This window comes from Theropithecus gelada, chromosome X, assembly GCF_003255815.1.
Source record: "Theropithecus gelada isolate Dixy chromosome X, Tgel_1.0, whole genome shotgun sequence".
Taxonomy (NCBI): domain Eukaryota; kingdom Metazoa; phylum Chordata; class Mammalia; order Primates; family Cercopithecidae; genus Theropithecus; species Theropithecus gelada.
This window is the reverse complement of record NC_037689.1, coordinates 15,493,704-15,512,594: the sequence shown is the minus strand read 5'-3', so window position 1 is coordinate 15,512,594 and position 18,891 is coordinate 15,493,704. Positions and strand designations below refer to the sequence as shown.

The following is an 18,891-nucleotide window of genomic DNA, read 5'->3' as shown; positions in this document are numbered from 1 at the left end:
GACAGAGGACTAGTAACAGGGGACAAGCAGACTTAACGTTTGAAAGGAAGCGGGTGGGAAGGCACGTGACTTTTTCCAGAGAAAAGATGTCTCTGTTAGGTATACTCTGTTTCCACAGCAAAACTAGGGGCAGTCAGGAAGTAGAGGAGATCAGCTCCACTGTGGTTCATTCAAATCTCTTGATGTCCCAGAGCATTGGCCATTACTATGGAGATGCCACCATAGGTCACATGGCGCAGCAGCCACTCAGATTTGGGCTTCATTCTCCCATTCCCTGTGACTTAACCTGCTCTCTCCTTGTATCAACGTTGTCTTCACCACTGTCATAGAAAGGCTTTTAGCCAGGTCAACTTATGGAGCACTGGACACCTATAGAGTGCTTTGACTCAGGAATCAATCCTAGTCCAATCAGTTGTGGCCAGTTAGTAGGGTCAAAAAACCAGGTGACATTTCTGCAAAGATTCATTTCTGACCACCTTTTAAAAAGGGAACACAGGCATGGCAAACATTCAATGTTTCCTAGACATCTTTCTGGCATGAGACCTTACCGAGAGATGGGATTTATCCCAGCTGTAACGCCTTAAAGATCCCAAATTGAGATGTTCTCTTTATAACTAAAATATCCATGAGACTGTCACGTAAACAGGTTGTTTTTCTAAGATTCAACATGTCTCTCCCTTGGACAAAGAAAAAAATTTAAAGAAAAAATAAATAAATGAAATACCGTGCTTCTTTCGATAAAATTCTTTTAAGTTGTATATTGGTTCCTATACATCACACCTCTTAGGCACCACTGTATCCTCTCAGCCCATCTTTTTACTCTAGCCATTGACACGGCAACCAGATGTGCAAGCTGACATCAGCACCTTCCCCAGTGGCTATTCCAATTCATGGGCAAACCTGGAAGTTCAAGGGAGTTAACATTCCAGGGAACACTTTAACTATTCTAGGGTACATTGTGCAAGACTCCTCAAAGGGTCCTCAGAAGGACTGAGTCCCTGTATCCCACAGCAGTGACCAGCTCAATAATACACCCTTGGATTGGTTCTCCCACCTTCCTTGTTTCACAGTTCTACTCCCTGGGATCACTTTCCAGAGTGAATGGTCTCCATAAAAGCACTTCTTTGAGGCTCTACTTGTGGGGGTTACCCAGTTCAAGACAACCATGCCTTCCAATCAAGATAGTCTTTCTTTAATCAAGTAGTTCTTGTGATCCAGGAAACATGTATCACTCTTTAACTTGTTAAATTGATGCTTAACTTTTAATTTAATTAAATTAAACTTTTTTTGAGATGGAGTCTTGCTCTGTTGCCCAGATTGGAGTGTGGTGGCACGATCTCAGCTAACTGCGACCTCCACCTCCCAAGTAATTCTCTTGCCTCAACTTCCCAAGTAGCTGGGACTAATGGCATACACCACCACACCTGGCTAATTTTTGTATTTTTAGCAGAGACGGGGTTTCATCATGTTGCCCAGGCTGGTCTTGAACTCCTGACCTCAAGTGGTCTGCTTACCTCGGCCTCCCAAAGTGCTAGGATTACAGGAGTGAGCCACCACACCCGGCCCAGATGCTTAACTTTTAGGGAGCAACACTGTTTGCTTTTATTCTAAGTATGTTATTAGCATATTTCTTTTTACTCCAATATAGCTCGGTAAGTGAAAGAGAATGGAGGCTGAGCAGCAGTCTCGTGAAAAAAGCTCAATGCCAGATCTCCAAGCTTTACTGCATCTTTGAACCAGTAATTCTTAGCGCTTGGTTATGACCTCACAGAGAAGGTCTGTGAAGACACTCACCACCTACCAGCCTGCTATATTCAATTCTTCATGTGTTTAGTTAGGTACAAGGGGTCTTTCCAAAGTCCCCCGTCATTTTGTTATACACTCACGGTTGAAAAGCATAGCTTTAGATCCATCAGTCTACCCAAGAAGGAAACTGTATCCAACCAGTTAGTGCTATCTCAACTGAAATATAGTAAAGAAGACAATTGACGCTTCAAAATGAGTATGACAAAAAATTTAAGTTGGCTTTCTACAAAACAGCATAGGAGCATTCTGTTTGCTGAGTAAGTATAACAGGATTGTCAATTCAGAATTAAAATAAAAATTACAAGAATCCATTCATCTATTATTTTTTAGACATTAGGATGGCTTAGGCACCACAGGAGATACGGAGGATGAAAAGATGAATAGAAAACCATCTCTGCTTTCAAGAATAGATGATAATAATACCAGTGTATTGAATGGGATGTAAATAAATCACGTTATTTTTTGTCTTCCACTGTTCATTTAGACCTGCTCAGTGAGAGAAGTTTCTCCATTTCTTGTATTTGAAAACCCTGGCAGGTCTATGACTCTATCATCAATTGCTCTTAAATAAGAGACAATCCTATGACTTCCTAGAGTCACAAACCACAGTCTCAATTCAGTAATTTGGATGTCCAATACTGTGGAATAATCAAGTCTCTGAACTTGATTTAGAGCTCAGTCTTCTCCCCTCTTCCAGTTAAGACCAGCTTCAGGGACAGCTGTGCAGTCTTGCAGGGGGCATGTGGTAAGCTTTTCCTTTCCTTCTGTACTCCTTCCTTGCTTAGCTTAAACCATGGCTTCTGGGACTTTATGGGTTGGGTGTGGAAAGAAATGAGGGAAAGTGGTTTACTGAACACTCCTACTTGACTGGTCTTCTTATAAGATAGTTTTATATGATCCAAGCCTGGCTGTTATGAGAACTAACTCTTTCTTGTGAGGACACTTTTGGGTGTTTTTTTTTTTTCAGAGACTCTCCCTCTGGCTGTAACCTTGACTGCCACAAAACAGGCAGTGCCTCTCCTTTGGGTAGACAATTTTAATCCCTGCTTAGCATATATTTTCCGGCTGTTGCTGTGGCAGCCCCTAACTCTCTGGTCAAAACTATCTCGAGCAGAATTGAGGGCTTTGATTCTTCAGAGGTGTGTCAAGCTCTCAAAGGGGTTTTCTTGATGTTCCTCTTGCTAGACTTGGAGTGAGAAGGCAGCGTCCCCATCCCTCCCTTTTGTGCTGTGTTGGACCCAGAGAATGGCAGCGCTCTCTAAAGAGATCTCTTTACAAATCTGCCCCTTCGAAAACCCTCTCCACTACTTTTATATTCTCAGAACTGATGAGGGGTTACAACAGAAAAAAAACCTTTTTTTTAATATCTTTCCTTTGAAGTTTTCTATTTTTGTCTATCTCAGGACTCACCTTGGTAACTGATATTTAACGTAACTTGGCACCTCAGTCAAATCATGTAACTTAACAAGATGACACAATTGCAATATCATGTGGTCAGCACAGAACAAGAGGTCAATGTATGTGACATTGGGAAAGCAAAGAAAAGGGGCACCTCACTCAGCTGGAGAATGAGTGATCCAGGACATTTTTGGAGAAGGCGATTCCTTTTTTTTTTTTTTTTGACAGTCTCACTCTGTCACCCAGGCTGGAGTGTGATCTCAGTTCACTGCAACCCCCGCCTCCCAGGTTCAATTTCCTGCCTCAGCCTCCCCAGTAGCTGGGACTACAGGCACATACCACCATGCCTGGTTAATTTTTGCATTTTTTATAGAGATGGGATTTCACCATGTTGCCTAGGCTGGTCTCCCGAGCTCAAGCGATCTGCCTGCCTCAGCCTCCCAAAGTGCTAGGATTACAGGTGTGAGCCACTGTGGCCAGCCCTTGACTCTTTCTTAGCAGATGCATTAGAGCTAACAATGTGATCAACTTTTAGGGAGAGTTTTTTGGAGAAGATGCTGAAGACACCCCATGCCATGTACATTTTTAGAGAGATTTAAAAACATGGTTACAAAGAAAATCTTGGTGGGTTCTTTAATTTTCCCATTTAGTCTCTGCTATGGATCGAATGTATCCCCCAAACTTCATGTGTTGGAACTTTGATACCCAGTGCAATGGTTTTGTTGAGACCTAATGAAAGATGTTTGGGTCATGAAGGCACCACTTTCATAAATGGGTTAATACTCTTATTGTGGCAGTGGGTTTGTTATCACAGGAGTGGATTCCTTATAAAAGGATGAGTTTAGCCCTCTCTTGCTCTCTCTCACCCATGTGATGCCTTCTGCCACACAGCAAAAAGGCCCTCGCAAGATGCCAGTTCCTTGAACTTGGACTTCCCAGCCTTCACAATCATGAGTCAATAAATTTCTGTTCGCTATAAATTACTGAGTCTGTGACATTTTGTTATAGCAACACAAAATAGAGTAAGACAGTCCCTAAATTTCCCATAAATTCATACATGTTAATGCCACTGTAAAATCAGAAACTGCATACTATTATTAATTAATCTTGGGAGATTTCTTCAATTTCACTTATGCTGAGAATAAGCTTCATTTTTTAAACGAGAGTATAAGAATGACCATTTATGGATTTAAAAGACATCCCGATGAAAGCTGACGGTGGGAGTCGAGAGGTATGAGTGCTTTGAGATGATGATATCATTTAAAAAATAGTCCAAATAAAATTTAATGGACTGTGAAACTGCAGTTTCAAATTAATGAGTGTACCTAGTAAAAAGCTTTGCACCAAGAAGGAATATTAAATGTCAACTGAAATTTTATAATTAGCTTAATAGTTTAAGCATCTTGCTTATTAATATGTCATTTATTTTGACAGGTATTTTTTGGGGTAGTGAAGGCAAGGAACTGTGTCTTTTAGCATTCTTACCATATCATTATAAATCATTTTCAACATGCTCACACATATGCCACCATGATAGATCATGCAATCAGAATGCATGCGGCATCCAGGCTTCAAGGAAATTTTGACTAACTGCTTTAAAGTCACAATTATTTACCTAATACTGGATCTTGATTTGATCTGTTCAAAGCTTGAAAGTCATTATCCAAAAGAAAAGACAGCAGATATGGTCAATCAACTTTTATTTTTAATTACCCAAATGTGTACTGTTCTTTGTATGAAGATACAATGGAGGATACAAAAGGAAGAAGAGATAAAATTTCTACCATCCAAAAAGCTAAAATCAGCTGGAGACACTGCACAAAACAGTAAGACTTAAGGCTATATACTGAGTAGCATTTGAGTAGTGTAAGACAACTTAGCACAAAGTAAATCCACACAAGGGGACACCATCAGTGACAATAACAGGGAGTGAAGGAGGATAATTGGGGAATACATCCAGGGAGGTGGGAAAGGCGTTGGATTTGTGTTCTAGTCCCCGAGATACCAGTGGCTTATTGCAGCTCTTAGGTAATTAAGTTCCACCTCTGTCGGCTTCAGTTTGCTCAACTCTAAAACAGGTGAGGACTAAATGGTCTTTAATGTCTTTCAGCTGTAACAATACAGTATTCTAAGGACAAATGCAAAGAACTTGGGAAGGTGAGGCTATTACAGGTAAGAGGAAGAACAAGCACAAAATCACAGTGATAGGAAAAAACTCATTGCTTGTGCATGGGCAAGGTGTGTTGTGGGGCAGCAAGGACCTTGAACAAGCCTATTTAACTATTCTAAAGATTCTGAGGGCAATAAACTTGGAAACTGTTGAAACAGAACGCTAAGCCAGGTGAGGGACACTAAGCAGTGGCCACAATGGACAAAGAGATACCATGTATTTTACAGTCAGAGTTGGACTTATCTTCACGCTCCCTGCCTCACTCCACATTATTTGTCTTCATAGAACTTTACTGCAACTCTTTCCCCAAACCCATACTCCAAATACAGTAAGAAGAGAGTGTGATTGCAGACACCTTCTCTCTTTAGACTCTCATGAGTAGCCCCCTTTTGTGGGCCAGGAAGCCAAGAGCCGTTGCTGAAAAAATGGTGGTCAATCCAATCAGCCTGAGCAGGCCTGGTACGGAGGGCAAATATCTCTCCAAGAAGGTCGTGGTGATGGGCAGAGCAGGGACGTCCTGGGTTCAGAAAACATTGGATATTAGTACAGGGCTTGTGCACTTTATTCCAGAAAGTCTGTACTTCCTCCAGCTCTCTGAACGTGACCCATTCTTGCCAACCTCTAGACCATTAAACACGATGTTCCCTCTGCTTATACTGTTTACTCTGTCTTCCTCACTGGACCCTTCACTTCCTCAGGGGGGCTTTCTTTCCTGAGCCCCCAGCCTAGGATGACGTTTTCCTTTTGCATTTTTTTCTCAGCATGTCTTCTTCACTATTCTGTACTTTTTGGTTATCATCTGCATTCTCCACCAGATGTTGAGCTCCACAAAAATGCTGCTGTGTCTTTGCCACAATGGCTGATGCAGAACACGTGTGCCATAAACACTTGTTAGTAAATGAATCAGTGGTCCTCACAGCCCACAATCCCATCCCTGGCAGAAGCACCAAGAGAATGACTTTGGAGTGGCAGGCCTATTCTCTTTGACTTCACACTTAAAAGGATAGAGCAATAATTCTGACTTTTGTGACCTTGTCCTCTAAAGCGTGTTTTCACTCTAACCTCTATGCATCCCTCCTTCCAGCCAGGAAAACTTCCTAGGATTTTTTTACAAAAATTATGAGTATATTAAAAACAAAATTTTAATATAAATATTCTCCATTTCATTCCCTCTGTTTGTCCCTGGACAGGAGATGCTAACACACTTTCCTTTCTTTTCCTACCTCTTGTTGAGAATCACCAGGCTAGATCTTTATTCGACTGGCATTTATTGAGTTATTATTTTTAGAAGTCTCTGAGAAATGTCTCCCTCCTCATCAAAAAATATTTTTTCCTAATAATCTGTAATGAATGTGGCAGCTACAAATTTATCAAAGTTCATCTAAATCTCTCACCTCTGCCCTAACCCATGATACTTATTTAAATATTCATGTTGAGATAAATTAGGTAAATCACTTAGTTGACTCACTTAGGAAAAGGTATGTGAATATATACAAGTGTGCTTTTCTTGCAAATGATGGGTTTTGGAGAAAAGATATCTAATTTCATGAAATAAAACAGCCTACCACAGACTCTGGTTCTGACTGCCAGACTTCATCCTCTGGAATCTTCCCCATGGCATGCAGGATCTGAAACAAAAGAACACATTGGCAAATAGCAAAAGTGACACCATCTTTCTTCTAATCTGCTCCCTAAATAAAGGACTAAGTAACTGTCTCTTGAGATATCCATCAAAAACACCAAGGTAAAGGCCAGAACACTCCACTCAACCTTTAAGTGGCACCAAAAGGTCTTTCTCCTGTGGTATAAGAGGTTCCAATCATTAGGCTTACCATACATTTTAATAGTTGTGAACACACCTCAGACAGGGATGAGATCAGAGGAACTGTCAGAAAATGTTTCCTGTGAAATGAATTGAATTTTGAGTCCTAATAGAAGCATGTTTGGTTCTAGAATATCAGACCTAGGTTATATTTCAAGTATAGTCAGGTTGATCATTTGTCCCATGGGTTCTTTTTACCTTGGGTGACACATTAGGTATTTTCATTATTACTTCGGGCTAAGGTATTCACTTCACCCGAGACAATAGTTAAAATGGTACTTTATGGGTCTTAATATGAGGGTTACTTGAGAGTTGGTCTCCAGGCTCTCAGATATCTTTGACCCACATGTCCGGACCATGAGTTGCCTCCTTCCCCATAATCTGTGACCCCGGACTCTACCTCTCGGGCCGCTCTCTCCCCGGCCTCTACAGCCCCCTCCATGTAGCCGCTCCAGTGTGTGGCAGTCTCGGTGCCTGCAAAGTAAATCCTGTCCACTGGCTGGCGTAGAACCCTTGGAATAAAAGCAAAGAGGCAAAAGTGGTCAGTCTCAGAGAGTCAGAGAAAAGTTTTCCCATAAAGACCAACGCTGGTCAGCTTCCTCAGATTCTAAACAATCAAGAAGGACATTGGCAATTTTGGAATAACGTTTATGTGGTTCCTCCAGCTCTTGCATGATCCTTGTCACAAACAAAATGGAATAAAAGCCAAAGTTCATTCCTGCACCAAGAGTTGCAGGTGAAGGAGCTGACATTAATGGATGTAAATTATGTATCTGCTTCACCAACATGAAGTGAGGGACTGTATAAGCCCAGTCACATGGCTCCCTTTATGGCTCACTGGCTCTGTGGTTATTCCACTAGTGAACTTGGCAAATCACTTCCTCTCACTGTGCTCTGGCTTCCTTGCCTCTTAAAGCAAATGGTCCACTGATTTCTAAGACCCTTTCCATCAGTAAAATTTAACAAATCTGAGAGTCTGACTATGGCTCCATGACTACTATTCCTTGAACACTTGCCTGTACTGGTGAGGTCGGTACTATTATTATCCCCATTTTGCAGATGAGAATATAGAGGTGGACTGTGGTGGACATTGTGATGAACCACGCAGGCCCCCTTCAAGAATGAAAGACTTATTCCCAGCTGCTGGGAGTGCTGCCAGAAGAGGGCCTACTGATGTCAGCCCTCTTTGGAGATTGCATCTGCTAAAAAATACTATGTCACCTAGGTCATGCCTCCTTCCAGTAGCAGTTGCATCCAGTGACTGATCACCATAGGCTGTAAATACCTGATTCCCAAGCTCCAACTTGAGACCACCCACTCTGAAGGGCCATTCTAGTTCTGGAACTCCCTCTGGGGTCAGCTGAGGCCTTCTCTGGAACTGCATTGCAGCCCAAGTTCTCCCTATGCCCACTCCTGCTTCCTTCTCCCTTCCACAGCTGCCAATCCTAAGGGCATGCCTTAATATATATATCCTGTCTGCTAACCGTTGTTTCAGGGTCTGCTTTCTGGAACCTAACCAGCAACAAAGACAAAGTAATTTGCTCTCGGTCACAGCTAGCAAGTAGCAGAGTTGATATTTGAACACAGGCAATCTGACTCTGGAACCTACAGTCTTAACCACTTAGTTACACTTCCTCTCTCTACTGCATTACTTCTTCAATCTTTTAAATAACTCTGTGACATAGCTACTATTATCAATTAAAATTATCATTATCTAATTTTACACATGAGGAAACTGAGGCTTGGAGAAATGTTCAGTGATAATGCCAAGAGCCACACTCCTAGAAAATAGCAAAGCCAGGATTTGAACCATGTCTACCAAATGTCAAAGTCTCTGTTTTCATTTTATATTCTTTGCCTGGTGTATCATCACCCTATAATATTTAATAGCTAGTAGAGTGCCCACATGCTATATGAGGGACTGAAATGTCATAGCACATGGCCTGTAAGAGGGGCATTTCATTGTTGCTCTGACAAAAATACCATAAGGAAAGCACCATCAACACGCCATTATTCATTCTGTCTCAAGATTCTCTTATATCTGATAAGCGATGTCAAGAGCTAACACCCATGCTCCATCTTAGTCAACACTGTACACCACTGGGCCTTTTATTAGAAAACCAAACGAGCTGGCTTGCATTGGTGGGTTTTCTTTCACCTGCTCTGATTGCAGTCATCAAAAAGAGGAGAAGAAAATACAAGGAGAGATATTATATAGAATACAGATGGTCTCCGACTTATAAGTTTTAACTTTATGATGGTGTTAAAGCAATACACATTCAGTAGAAATCATACTTCAAGTACCCATATAACCATTCTGTCTGTCACTTTCAATACCGTATTTAAAACTTGACATGAGATATCCAACCCTCTATTATAAAATACGCTTTCTGTTAGATTATTTTGCCCAACCGTAGGCTAATATAAGTGTTCTGAGCACATTTAAGGTAGCTAAGCTAAACTATGATATTTGGTAGGTTAGGTGTATTAAGTGCATTTTCCACTTAAAATATTTTCAATTTGTGGTGCGTTTATTGGGATATAACCACATCATATTTTGAGGAACATCTGTATTAGTATATTGATGACAACACATGAAATAAATCTGTAATTATAGAAAGTCTAAGGGTACTCAGGAAGGAACCCTTCCTGCAAGAGAAGGTGGATTGACTTTCCCCATGTTGATTAAACAATGTCATTTTTCACTACATGTTTACTTTTTTTCCAATGAAGAAAACTAACCCCAGTTGGAGACCTCTGGGAGGCCTGGCTAGACCCTAAGAATGAAATATTAGAAGAAAGAACAAAGGCTTAGAGAACTAATCATACTATCAATCAGAAAATGTAAAAACCAAGAATTAATTTTAAACAAAGAGATAGTTTCCCTCCACTTGTCATTTGGAAATTATGTTCCTTTAGGGGAAAAAAATGTCCAACAACCAGGTAAGAAAAACACCTGCCCCTTCTTTTGCAGGTGCGTGAACAGACAGTATATATTTACAAAAGATTATAGGACATCACAAAGTAGAACTCCACACATATTTCTTGTGACTTATGAGTTTTACTGCATAATCACGACAATCATTTTTTCACTCTATCCAGAAGAAAAATTTCTTGAGAAATGTACATTTAGTTCTTTACCAAGTTGTACTGTTAATTCTGTCTTCTCTCTTCCTTTAGAACATGTACTGTGAACTTCCAGGGCTCTGAATATAAAACTTATTGCAATATCTTAAATGCCATGGCCCTGAAGAGTCAAGAGAAGTTGTCTGGGCAGGTAGTCTCTGTTCAAGCTGGGAGTTATGTTAAGCTAAATTGTGCCTTAGAGTCTACCCTACAAATTGAAGGTAGTTATAGGAAGCCTTACATATATCCCTGGGAAGGAATAAAGATAAAAGAAGGCATTACTGTATCACCCCCAGTGCCAGATACGATGGGATTTATCTTGCTTCTCTCACGTGGTCAGGATCAGGCCAGTTCAGGTAAGTGTCCTCTTTGCTCCCCAAACCAAAAGGTATTTTCCTGACACTCTTTATGAAATTGAGCATAAAACTCACCACTCTGTGGTCATAAATCTAATCATATCACACTTCTGATTTAAAACAAAGCCAAAAACAAAAGTAATGCAGTGACAGCTGTTCTCTGTTGAAATATCAAGTTTTGTATTCCTGAATGTGTCATATAGAGCAAAGGGTCCTTCCTCCCCCTTTAGTCTGATTCTCCATTCTGTCCTTAATATCACCCATAGCCCATCTGATATAATTTTGACATTTGTTCCCACCCAAATCTCATGTAGAATTGTAATTCCCAGTGCTTGAGGTGGGGCCTGGTGGGAGGTGTTTGGATCATGGGGGCGGATCCCTCATGGCTTGGTGTCTTCTTCATGATAGTGAGTTCTCACAAGATCTGGTCTCATAAGAGTGTATGGCACCTCTCCCCACCACACTTGCTTGTTCCTGCTTTCACCGTGTAACTTGCCTGTTCTCACTTTGCCTTCTGCCGTGATTGTGAGCTCCCTGAGGCTTCACCAGAAACTGAGCAGATGCCAGCACCATGCTTGTATAGCCTGCAGAACTGTGAGCCAATTAAACCTTTTTTCTTTATAAGTTCCCCAGACTCAGGTCTTTATTTTAAGCAATGCAAGAATGGGCTAATACACCATCCATGCAAAGTTCTTCCCCAGACCTTCCAGAAACCTGTAGGATCCTAGCATTTTCCTCATACCATTCCATCTGCATAGACTGCATCCCCAATAGCCTTTCTCTGCCTCCTACAACCCTCAGGTGGTATGTGCATTATGAAGCCTTCTCAGATTTCTCTAAGTAAGGCTAGCCTGTGCCTCAGTGTTTCCCAGTGGTATCTCTATGCCCCTGTATTACAGCATTTACCTCAGTGTTAACATTCTGAGTGGTGATACAGTAGTGCCCTCTTTTATCCTTATTCCCTCCCAGGGACATATGTCAGTACTGTAGAGTCAATTTTTGATGTCATGTCCTCTCCCCATCCCCACCCTAGCCTTCAACACTGTCAGCTCCTTCTCAGCAGGGAGGGTGTTCTTGGTATTGAAGTTTTCAGCACAGTGCTTGGCAAATAGTTGGCACTTAGCCAATAAACGCAGACTGAAACAAATACCATTGACATATTCTACACTCAGTGATACGGTTTGGCTCTGTGTCCCCACCCAAATCTCATATTGTAGCTCCCATAATTCCCACGTGTTGTGGAAGGGACCCGTTGGGGGATGAGTGAATCATGGGCGCGGGTCTTTCCTGTGCTGTTCTCATGATAATGAACGGATCTCACAAGATCTGATGGTTTTAAAAATGGGAGTTTCTTTGCACAAGCTCTCTCCTTGCCTGCTGCCTTCGACGTAAGATGTGACTTGCTCCTCCTTGCCTTTCGCCATGATTGTGAAGCTTCCCCAGCCGTGTGGAACTGTAAGTCCAATAAACCTCTTTCTTTTGTAAATTGCCTATCTCAGGTATGTCTTTATCGGCAGCGTGAAAACGGACTAATACAGTCAACATATCTAAAAATTAACTTAAAGACCCAGCAGCTTATCAGGTGCTGCCCTTTGGCCCCAGAATGTTCTCTTGGATAATATTTTGCCATCTTCAAGCAGGTAAAGAAAGTGCCAACCAAAGTTATTATGTATCTTCTGATAAGCAGGTTTTAATCCTTATTTGACCAGTTTTCATGGACAGATTGATTAGCCATTTCCTCTGTTTGCCACATACTTTCAACAGTCTTTGACTCACTAGTTTACATTTCTCATTCTGTTTAGATTAAGCTTTTGGCATTAAATTATTGCTTGGTTTAGTAATACTATGATTGTCATAAAAATCACTGCTATATTATTAGTTCATTTATTGTCATCAAATAAATTGAACAACATACTTGTATGTATAATACTGTGAATGCTAAAAGCCATTGAACTGTGCACCATTTTGAATACGTGAATTGTATGATATGTGAATTATGTCTCAATAAGGATGTTAAAAAATAACTCACACTTCCCAGCATCTAAGGACTAGGATAAAAAAATAAAAATTCATACTTTCTTGAGCATACTGATTATTGCTCACTGTACATCATTTTGTCCTTTCCCATTCACTTGCTAAGAAAGTGAGGTTCAGAAAGGAGAAGTGACCTGTTTGGCATGACAAAGTTGGTTATTGGTAGAATCAGAGCTGGGACCAAAGTCTCTTCATGCCCAGTCTAGAACTCATTTTGTTTTTATAATTTTGTCCCCATGTTGGCAGTTGTACAGTGGCATTTGAGGAAGTTTTACTGAGTCCTAACTCAGTATAAGGACACTTCTTCTGAGACTGTGGGTGAACCCTTGGACTTCCTAAAATGCTACTCTTTTTTGATTTTTAATTTTTATAGGTACACAGTAGGTGTATATATTTATGGGTTACATGATGTGTTTTGATACAGGCACGCAATGTATAATAATCACATCATGAAGAATGGGGTAAAATGCTATTATCATGCTGAAACCTTCTATGGTTATATTGATTGGAATTGCCCTTCCAGAAAAATTAAAATTGAAAAGTAGCACCATGGTGTATGTATAATTATAATGATTTCATTCATAAGATACATGATTTCATTCATAAGATACACAATTTCATTCATAAGATACAAAGGAAATTGGGGGATTTTTTTTTTTTTTTTTGTATTTATGAGAAACAAGGGAGAAGAGCTACCTGAACCTATTTAGGGTTTGGATTCAGGTGCAGGGGATTTCAGTCACAGCTTAGCACGCTTTTACTCTACCTTCCATATTGAGTCAGGATCCCAGGGGGAAAGTAAGTTGTGTAGCAGCCCCCGGAGTACTGCTCCTCACACCAGTTCTTTTCTTCATAATGCACTGGCTGCAAGACAGAGCGACAAAAACTTGAAGGAGACACAGAGAAAGCTATCTAACCTGGAATAAATCGAACAGTTTAGTAGGCTTTGTATTGTCAAACCAATGTATTTCGGAAATAGAGTTGCATTATCCTGATGTTTTAAAAGATATGTCTTTGGGTAGGTAAATGTCATAGGTAATAAGCTTCTAAGAAATTCAGATTTTAGAATGTTTTTTTTCATTTAGTTTCTTCATATCTTAAGTATTGTTCATAAATTGCAATAGTCTAATTCCATTTTTACTTTGGTCTTACCTATTAAAAAGTTTTAGTGCCTGATGGTTTCAAGAAAATTTTTTGAAAGGATTTATGCTTACTGGAGTGGCTGGATAGGAAAAAAGGGCAGAAAAATATGTCTGTTGAAGAAAAAGGATTATCAGGTTCATGTTTTGGTGGAGGTGAGCTTTCTTGAGGGAAGCTGAACAGACAAACTTACGTTTTTGTGGCAGGCAAGCACTTCTGTTGATGGTGGTATTTGTAAACGACCATTGGTCTGAAAAACTTGTTTTTGCCATGAACAGGCAAAACTGGCCAAGACTTTGTAAAGTTCAAATGCTTTTTTAAAGTAACCAAACAGAAGCTTTATCATTAAGCATTACTTCAAAAAGATAAAATCAACGTAGCAAGTTTTAAGAAAACAATTTTTTTAAATTAATTAATTAATTATTATTATTATACTTTAAGTTCTAGGGTACATGTGCATAACGTGCAGGTTTGTTACATATGTATACTTGTGCCATGTTGCTGTGCTGCACCCATCAACTTGTCAGCATCCATCAACTTGTCATTTACATCAGGTATAACTCCCAATGCAATCCCTCCCCCCTCCCCATATAGGCCCCGGTGTGTGATGTCCCCCTTCCCGAGTCCAGGTGATCTCATTGTTCAGTTCCCACCTATGAGTGAGAACATGCGGTGTTTGGTTTTCTGTTCTTGTGATAGTTTGCTAAGAATGATGGTTTCCAGCTGCATCCATGTCCCTACAAAGGACACAAACTCATCCTTTTTTATGGCTGCATAGTATTCCATGGTGTATATGTGCCACATTTTCTTAATCCAGTCTGTCACTGATGGACATTTGGGTTGATTCCAAGTCTTTGCTATTGTGAATAGTGCCGCAATAAACATACGTGTGCATGTGTCTTTATAACAGCATGATTTTCAATGCCATCCCCATCAAGCTACCAATGGGTTTCTTCACAGAATTGGAAAAAACTGCTTTAAAGTTCATATGGAACCAAAAAAGAGCCCGCATCTCCAAGACAATCCTAAGTCAAAAGAACAAAGCTGGAGGCATCACGCTACCTGACTTCAAACTATACTACAAGGCTACAGTAACCAAAACAGCATGGTACTGGTACCAAAACAGAGATATAGACCAATGGAACAGAACAGAGTCCTCAGAAATAATACCACACATCTACAGCCATCTGATCTTTGACAAACCTGAGAGAAACAAGAAATGGGGAAAGGATTCCCTATTTAATAAATGGTGCTGGGAAAATTGGCTAGCCATAAGTAGAAAGCTGAAACTGGATCCTTTCCTTACTCCTTATACGAAAATTAATTCAAGATGGATTAGAGACTTAAATGTTAGACCTAATACCATAAAAACCCTAGAGGAAAACCTAGGTAGTACCATTCAGGACATAGGCATGGGCAAAGACTTCATGTCTGAAACACCAAAAGCAACGGCAGCAAAAGCCAAAATTGACAAATGGGATCTAATTAAACGAAAGAGCTTCTGCACAGCAAAAGAAACTACCATCAGAGTGAACAGGCAACCTACAGAATGGGAGAAATTTTTTTTTTTTTTTTTTTTTTTTGAGACGGAGTCTTGCTCTGTCACCCAGGCTGAAGTGCAATGGCCGGATCTCAGCTCACTGCAAGCTCCGCCTCCCGGGTTTACGCCATTCTCCTGCCTCAGCCTCCCGAGTAGCTGGGACTACAGGCGCCCGCTACCTCACCCGGCTAGTTTTTTGTATTTTTTAGTAGAGACAGGGTTTCACTGTGTTAGCCAGGATGGTCTGGATCTCCTGACCTCGTGATCCGCCCGCCTCAGCCTCCCAAAGTGCTGGGATTACAGGCTTGAGCCACTGCGCCCGGCCAACAATGTTTGTTTTAAAGAGAGATTTTGAAAAATATTTTGTTTAAAATAATTGCAATCACACAGCTGACTTCGGACAGTCATTTGTAAAGCATCCTATTTACAAAGCATGATTATGAGGTTCCGCCTGATGGGTTAAGTGGCTCCAGGTCTTCTGTGGTATCACCATGCTACACCCCGTAGCACCTGACGGCTACATCCACCTCCTAAGCAAGCTTCCCTGGCTGTCTGCAACCAATGAGAAGAAAGGGTGGACTTTATCTTTCACTGTGTCTTGTTCCCAGGAATTTCTTCCTTCCACAAAATAGACACCAAAGCAAAAATAAAACAAGCGGCCCTCTCCATGCCAAGAGCAAACAAGAACAGGACCAACTTATTTTTATCATCAGGAATTAATCATCCACACCCTTATTAGGAAAAGGGACTTTCTCAAATGAAAAATGATCAGCCTTTTTCAAAATATGAGGACAAACGCTTTCCTCTCCAACTGAAGTTCCCCAAACTCCCATCTCACGAGTTGTTGGAGGAACTTCAATTAACAAACTGCTCTAGCCTGGGAGTGTCTCAGAATGCAACTTCAAAAAGCTTGAATATCTACCAGGGTGAAATCTCTTGAATGGCTTTTTTTTTTTTTTTTTTTTAATCAACTCCACACTCTTTATTCTCCAAATCTCTACCACTGAATGGCATTTTTAAACAGAAAACTAATAATTTTTAACAGATGTTAAGTGCTTTTTCTGGTGAGTATATACTGTATTTTTTGTTTTGATACTTTACTCAATATCCTTGAGCCTGGAGGCTATGCCTATATTTAAACTTGCTAAATGGTATATGAAAGCAAAAAAACAAAACAACAACAACAACAAAAAAGCAAAGCATATTCCTCATTCATATTGTTTCCCTAATTGTTCTAGTTTATTTGCTGAGAAACAATTCCAAGAAACATCAAGAGCATGTGTTTCGCCTGTATCAAGTACAGAAGATCTGCAACGGTGGGGCAAGGAGGGAGGGAGAGAATTTTGCTTTAAAATAGTGAACAAAAATGACAAATTTGAAAGACACAGCAACTTGACCAGGAGGAAGCAAGTCACTCCAAAGCTAAGCAAAGTAAGTGTTAGAGTAATAGGGCTAAGTCATGTAGCTGCTCAACTAGATTATGGTATATACTTACAGAGATTTGGATTTAAGAGGCTTAACAAGTTAAACATTCTCAGCCTCCTCATTAGACTTTTTTCATGCATTAACTGCTCATTTGTACATTGGTCTCTATTGTCTTCAAATGCTTCACAGATAACTGGATTTAATAATCACTTTCAAAAGGTGGCATAGTCTATGTCAAAATATTAAAAACTTAACAGTCTGATGAATGTCATGAGAATGCCAATTCATCATTTTAAATATTGATGAGGGAGGTGATTATGGGTAATTGTTATGAGTACTTTGGGCCCTCTGACTGTCACCAAATGCCCCCTACCCTGCCCCCATCCCACCTTTAACCACCTTAGAATTCTACTTGATTCATTTGAAGATCACCATTTTTTCAGGCTACTTCCAAAGGTGTCTAGAAAACTCAACTGGCAGACAGACAGCCAGCCTGTCTTCTTTACATCTCTCATGTTCAAGGGTAAAACAAGGCAGAAAAGGGGCCATGCAGGAGTAGGGGCAGGTAATCTTATTTTTTAACTGTGGGGGATGGGGTAGGTATAGGTTTATGTACAGGAGTGAGACTCTGCCCTTTTTACAAGATCACCAAAGAGGGGAAAAAGCCCTTTTCATCCTCATCCTGGCTGCCGGGATCTAGGATCTTCCTATGGGTAGTAGAAGCTCCCCTCTTTTACCCTCCTAACAGAACTGGAAGCAGAGTGACCCAATGCCCTCTTCCAAGAAGAAACTCTGACTTCAGGGACAATGTAGCACCACCTAAACCATAGCATGTTGCAAGGTCCCTGACCCGCCACCAGCACAGCCAGGACCCACACTCTCTGGAACCACTTGTAAATTGACCAGTCCTGTGTAGATGCCTCTCCAAATATATTGGGAAAAACATGAACTTCAGGACCCCAACTTGCATCAACCTATCCCTGCTAGCCCCTTGGGGACAAAGAAAGATCTCTCACCCTTAGTATAGGGTTGGGAAGCAGCCTTACCTCCAGAGCTTCTGGGGAACCCAGAACCTTGGCATAGAGTTCACAAAGTTTCTTCAACCTGTGAACGAGAAGAGGCAAAAGTGAAAATAAAGGCAAGAAGGGAAGGAAAGAAAAAGTGGGAAAGAGGCATTTATCCCCTTATAAAAAAGACTCCACGAGCCATTGATTCCACGCCAACATTTCATTTTAATTTTTCAAAACAAGGCATTTTGTTCCATTTCAGATGTCTTAAATCTTTGAGGTCACAAATACTAATCACACAGGATTGCTGGTAAGTCTTCAAGAAAGTAAAGTGATGCATTGCCTGAATTACGGTATTATTTTATTATTTTAAATCCAGGAGCCCTTTTGTTTATGAACAAAATGTTTATGAAACAAATGTTTATGAAAATGACTAAGTTCTTCTCCTTCCCTCTCTTCCTTCTCTCTCTTTCTGTCTTTTTCTTTGTTTTTATACAAATGAAGTAACTTGCTGCAAGCAGAGGAATGGCTAGAAACAGCTAAGAAATAAGTACAGAAGTAGAACCAAATATATAAGGAAATTTAGAATTCATAAAGGTGGACATTTTAAGCCCACAGGGAAAAGACATTTTTCAATGAAATGGCACTGGGACAAACAGCTGCCCATGAAAGAAATAAAGTTGGATGCTTACATTATTTTCTTACACCAAAGTATATTTCAGAAGGATCAAAGATTTATATATAACAGGTAAAACCATAAAACGAATGGAAGAATGGGTGATTTCTAAAAAAATTATCTTGGAATGAGAAAGTCTTTTCTATGCATGATAGATACTCAGAAACTATGGTTTTAAAATGGATAAATTTAACTACATAAAAAGATAAAATTTTATTATAGTATAAAATGAATAAGCCATAAACGGGATCAAAAGGCAAAGTGCGAAAAGATTTGTTCCAGGCATTGGAAACCCAGCAGTGAGCCAATCAGACAAAACATCCTACCTTCATGATCTTATATTCTAGTGGGGATATTTCTAGGGAAGAGGACCAGGCAGACGGCTACAGCC

At 40.3% G+C, this 18,891-nt stretch overlaps 1 protein-coding gene across 2 annotated transcripts in view; it reads right to left on the bottom strand.

The window, feature by feature from the left end:
• Positions 1 to 4,887: 4,887 nt before the first annotated feature.
• The window catches only part of MAOB (monoamine oxidase B), a 119,181-nt gene continuing 105,177 nt past the window's right edge, over positions 4,888 to 18,891 (bottom strand). For both annotated transcript variants that reach the window (XM_025373048.1, XM_025373049.1), the window contains 5 exons: positions 17,864 to 17,921; positions 13,479 to 13,576; positions 7,597 to 7,708; positions 6,940 to 7,002; positions 4,888 to 5,891 (listed from right to left, as the gene is read on the bottom strand). In XM_025373048.1, the coding sequence (XP_025228833.1) occupies positions 5,739 to 5,891; positions 6,940 to 7,002; positions 7,597 to 7,708; positions 13,479 to 13,576; positions 17,864 to 17,921 (484 nt within the window). In that variant the 3' untranslated portion in view covers positions 4,888 to 5,738. The remainder of the gene's footprint in view (positions 5,892 to 6,939; positions 7,003 to 7,596; positions 7,709 to 13,478; positions 13,577 to 17,863; positions 17,922 to 18,891) is intronic.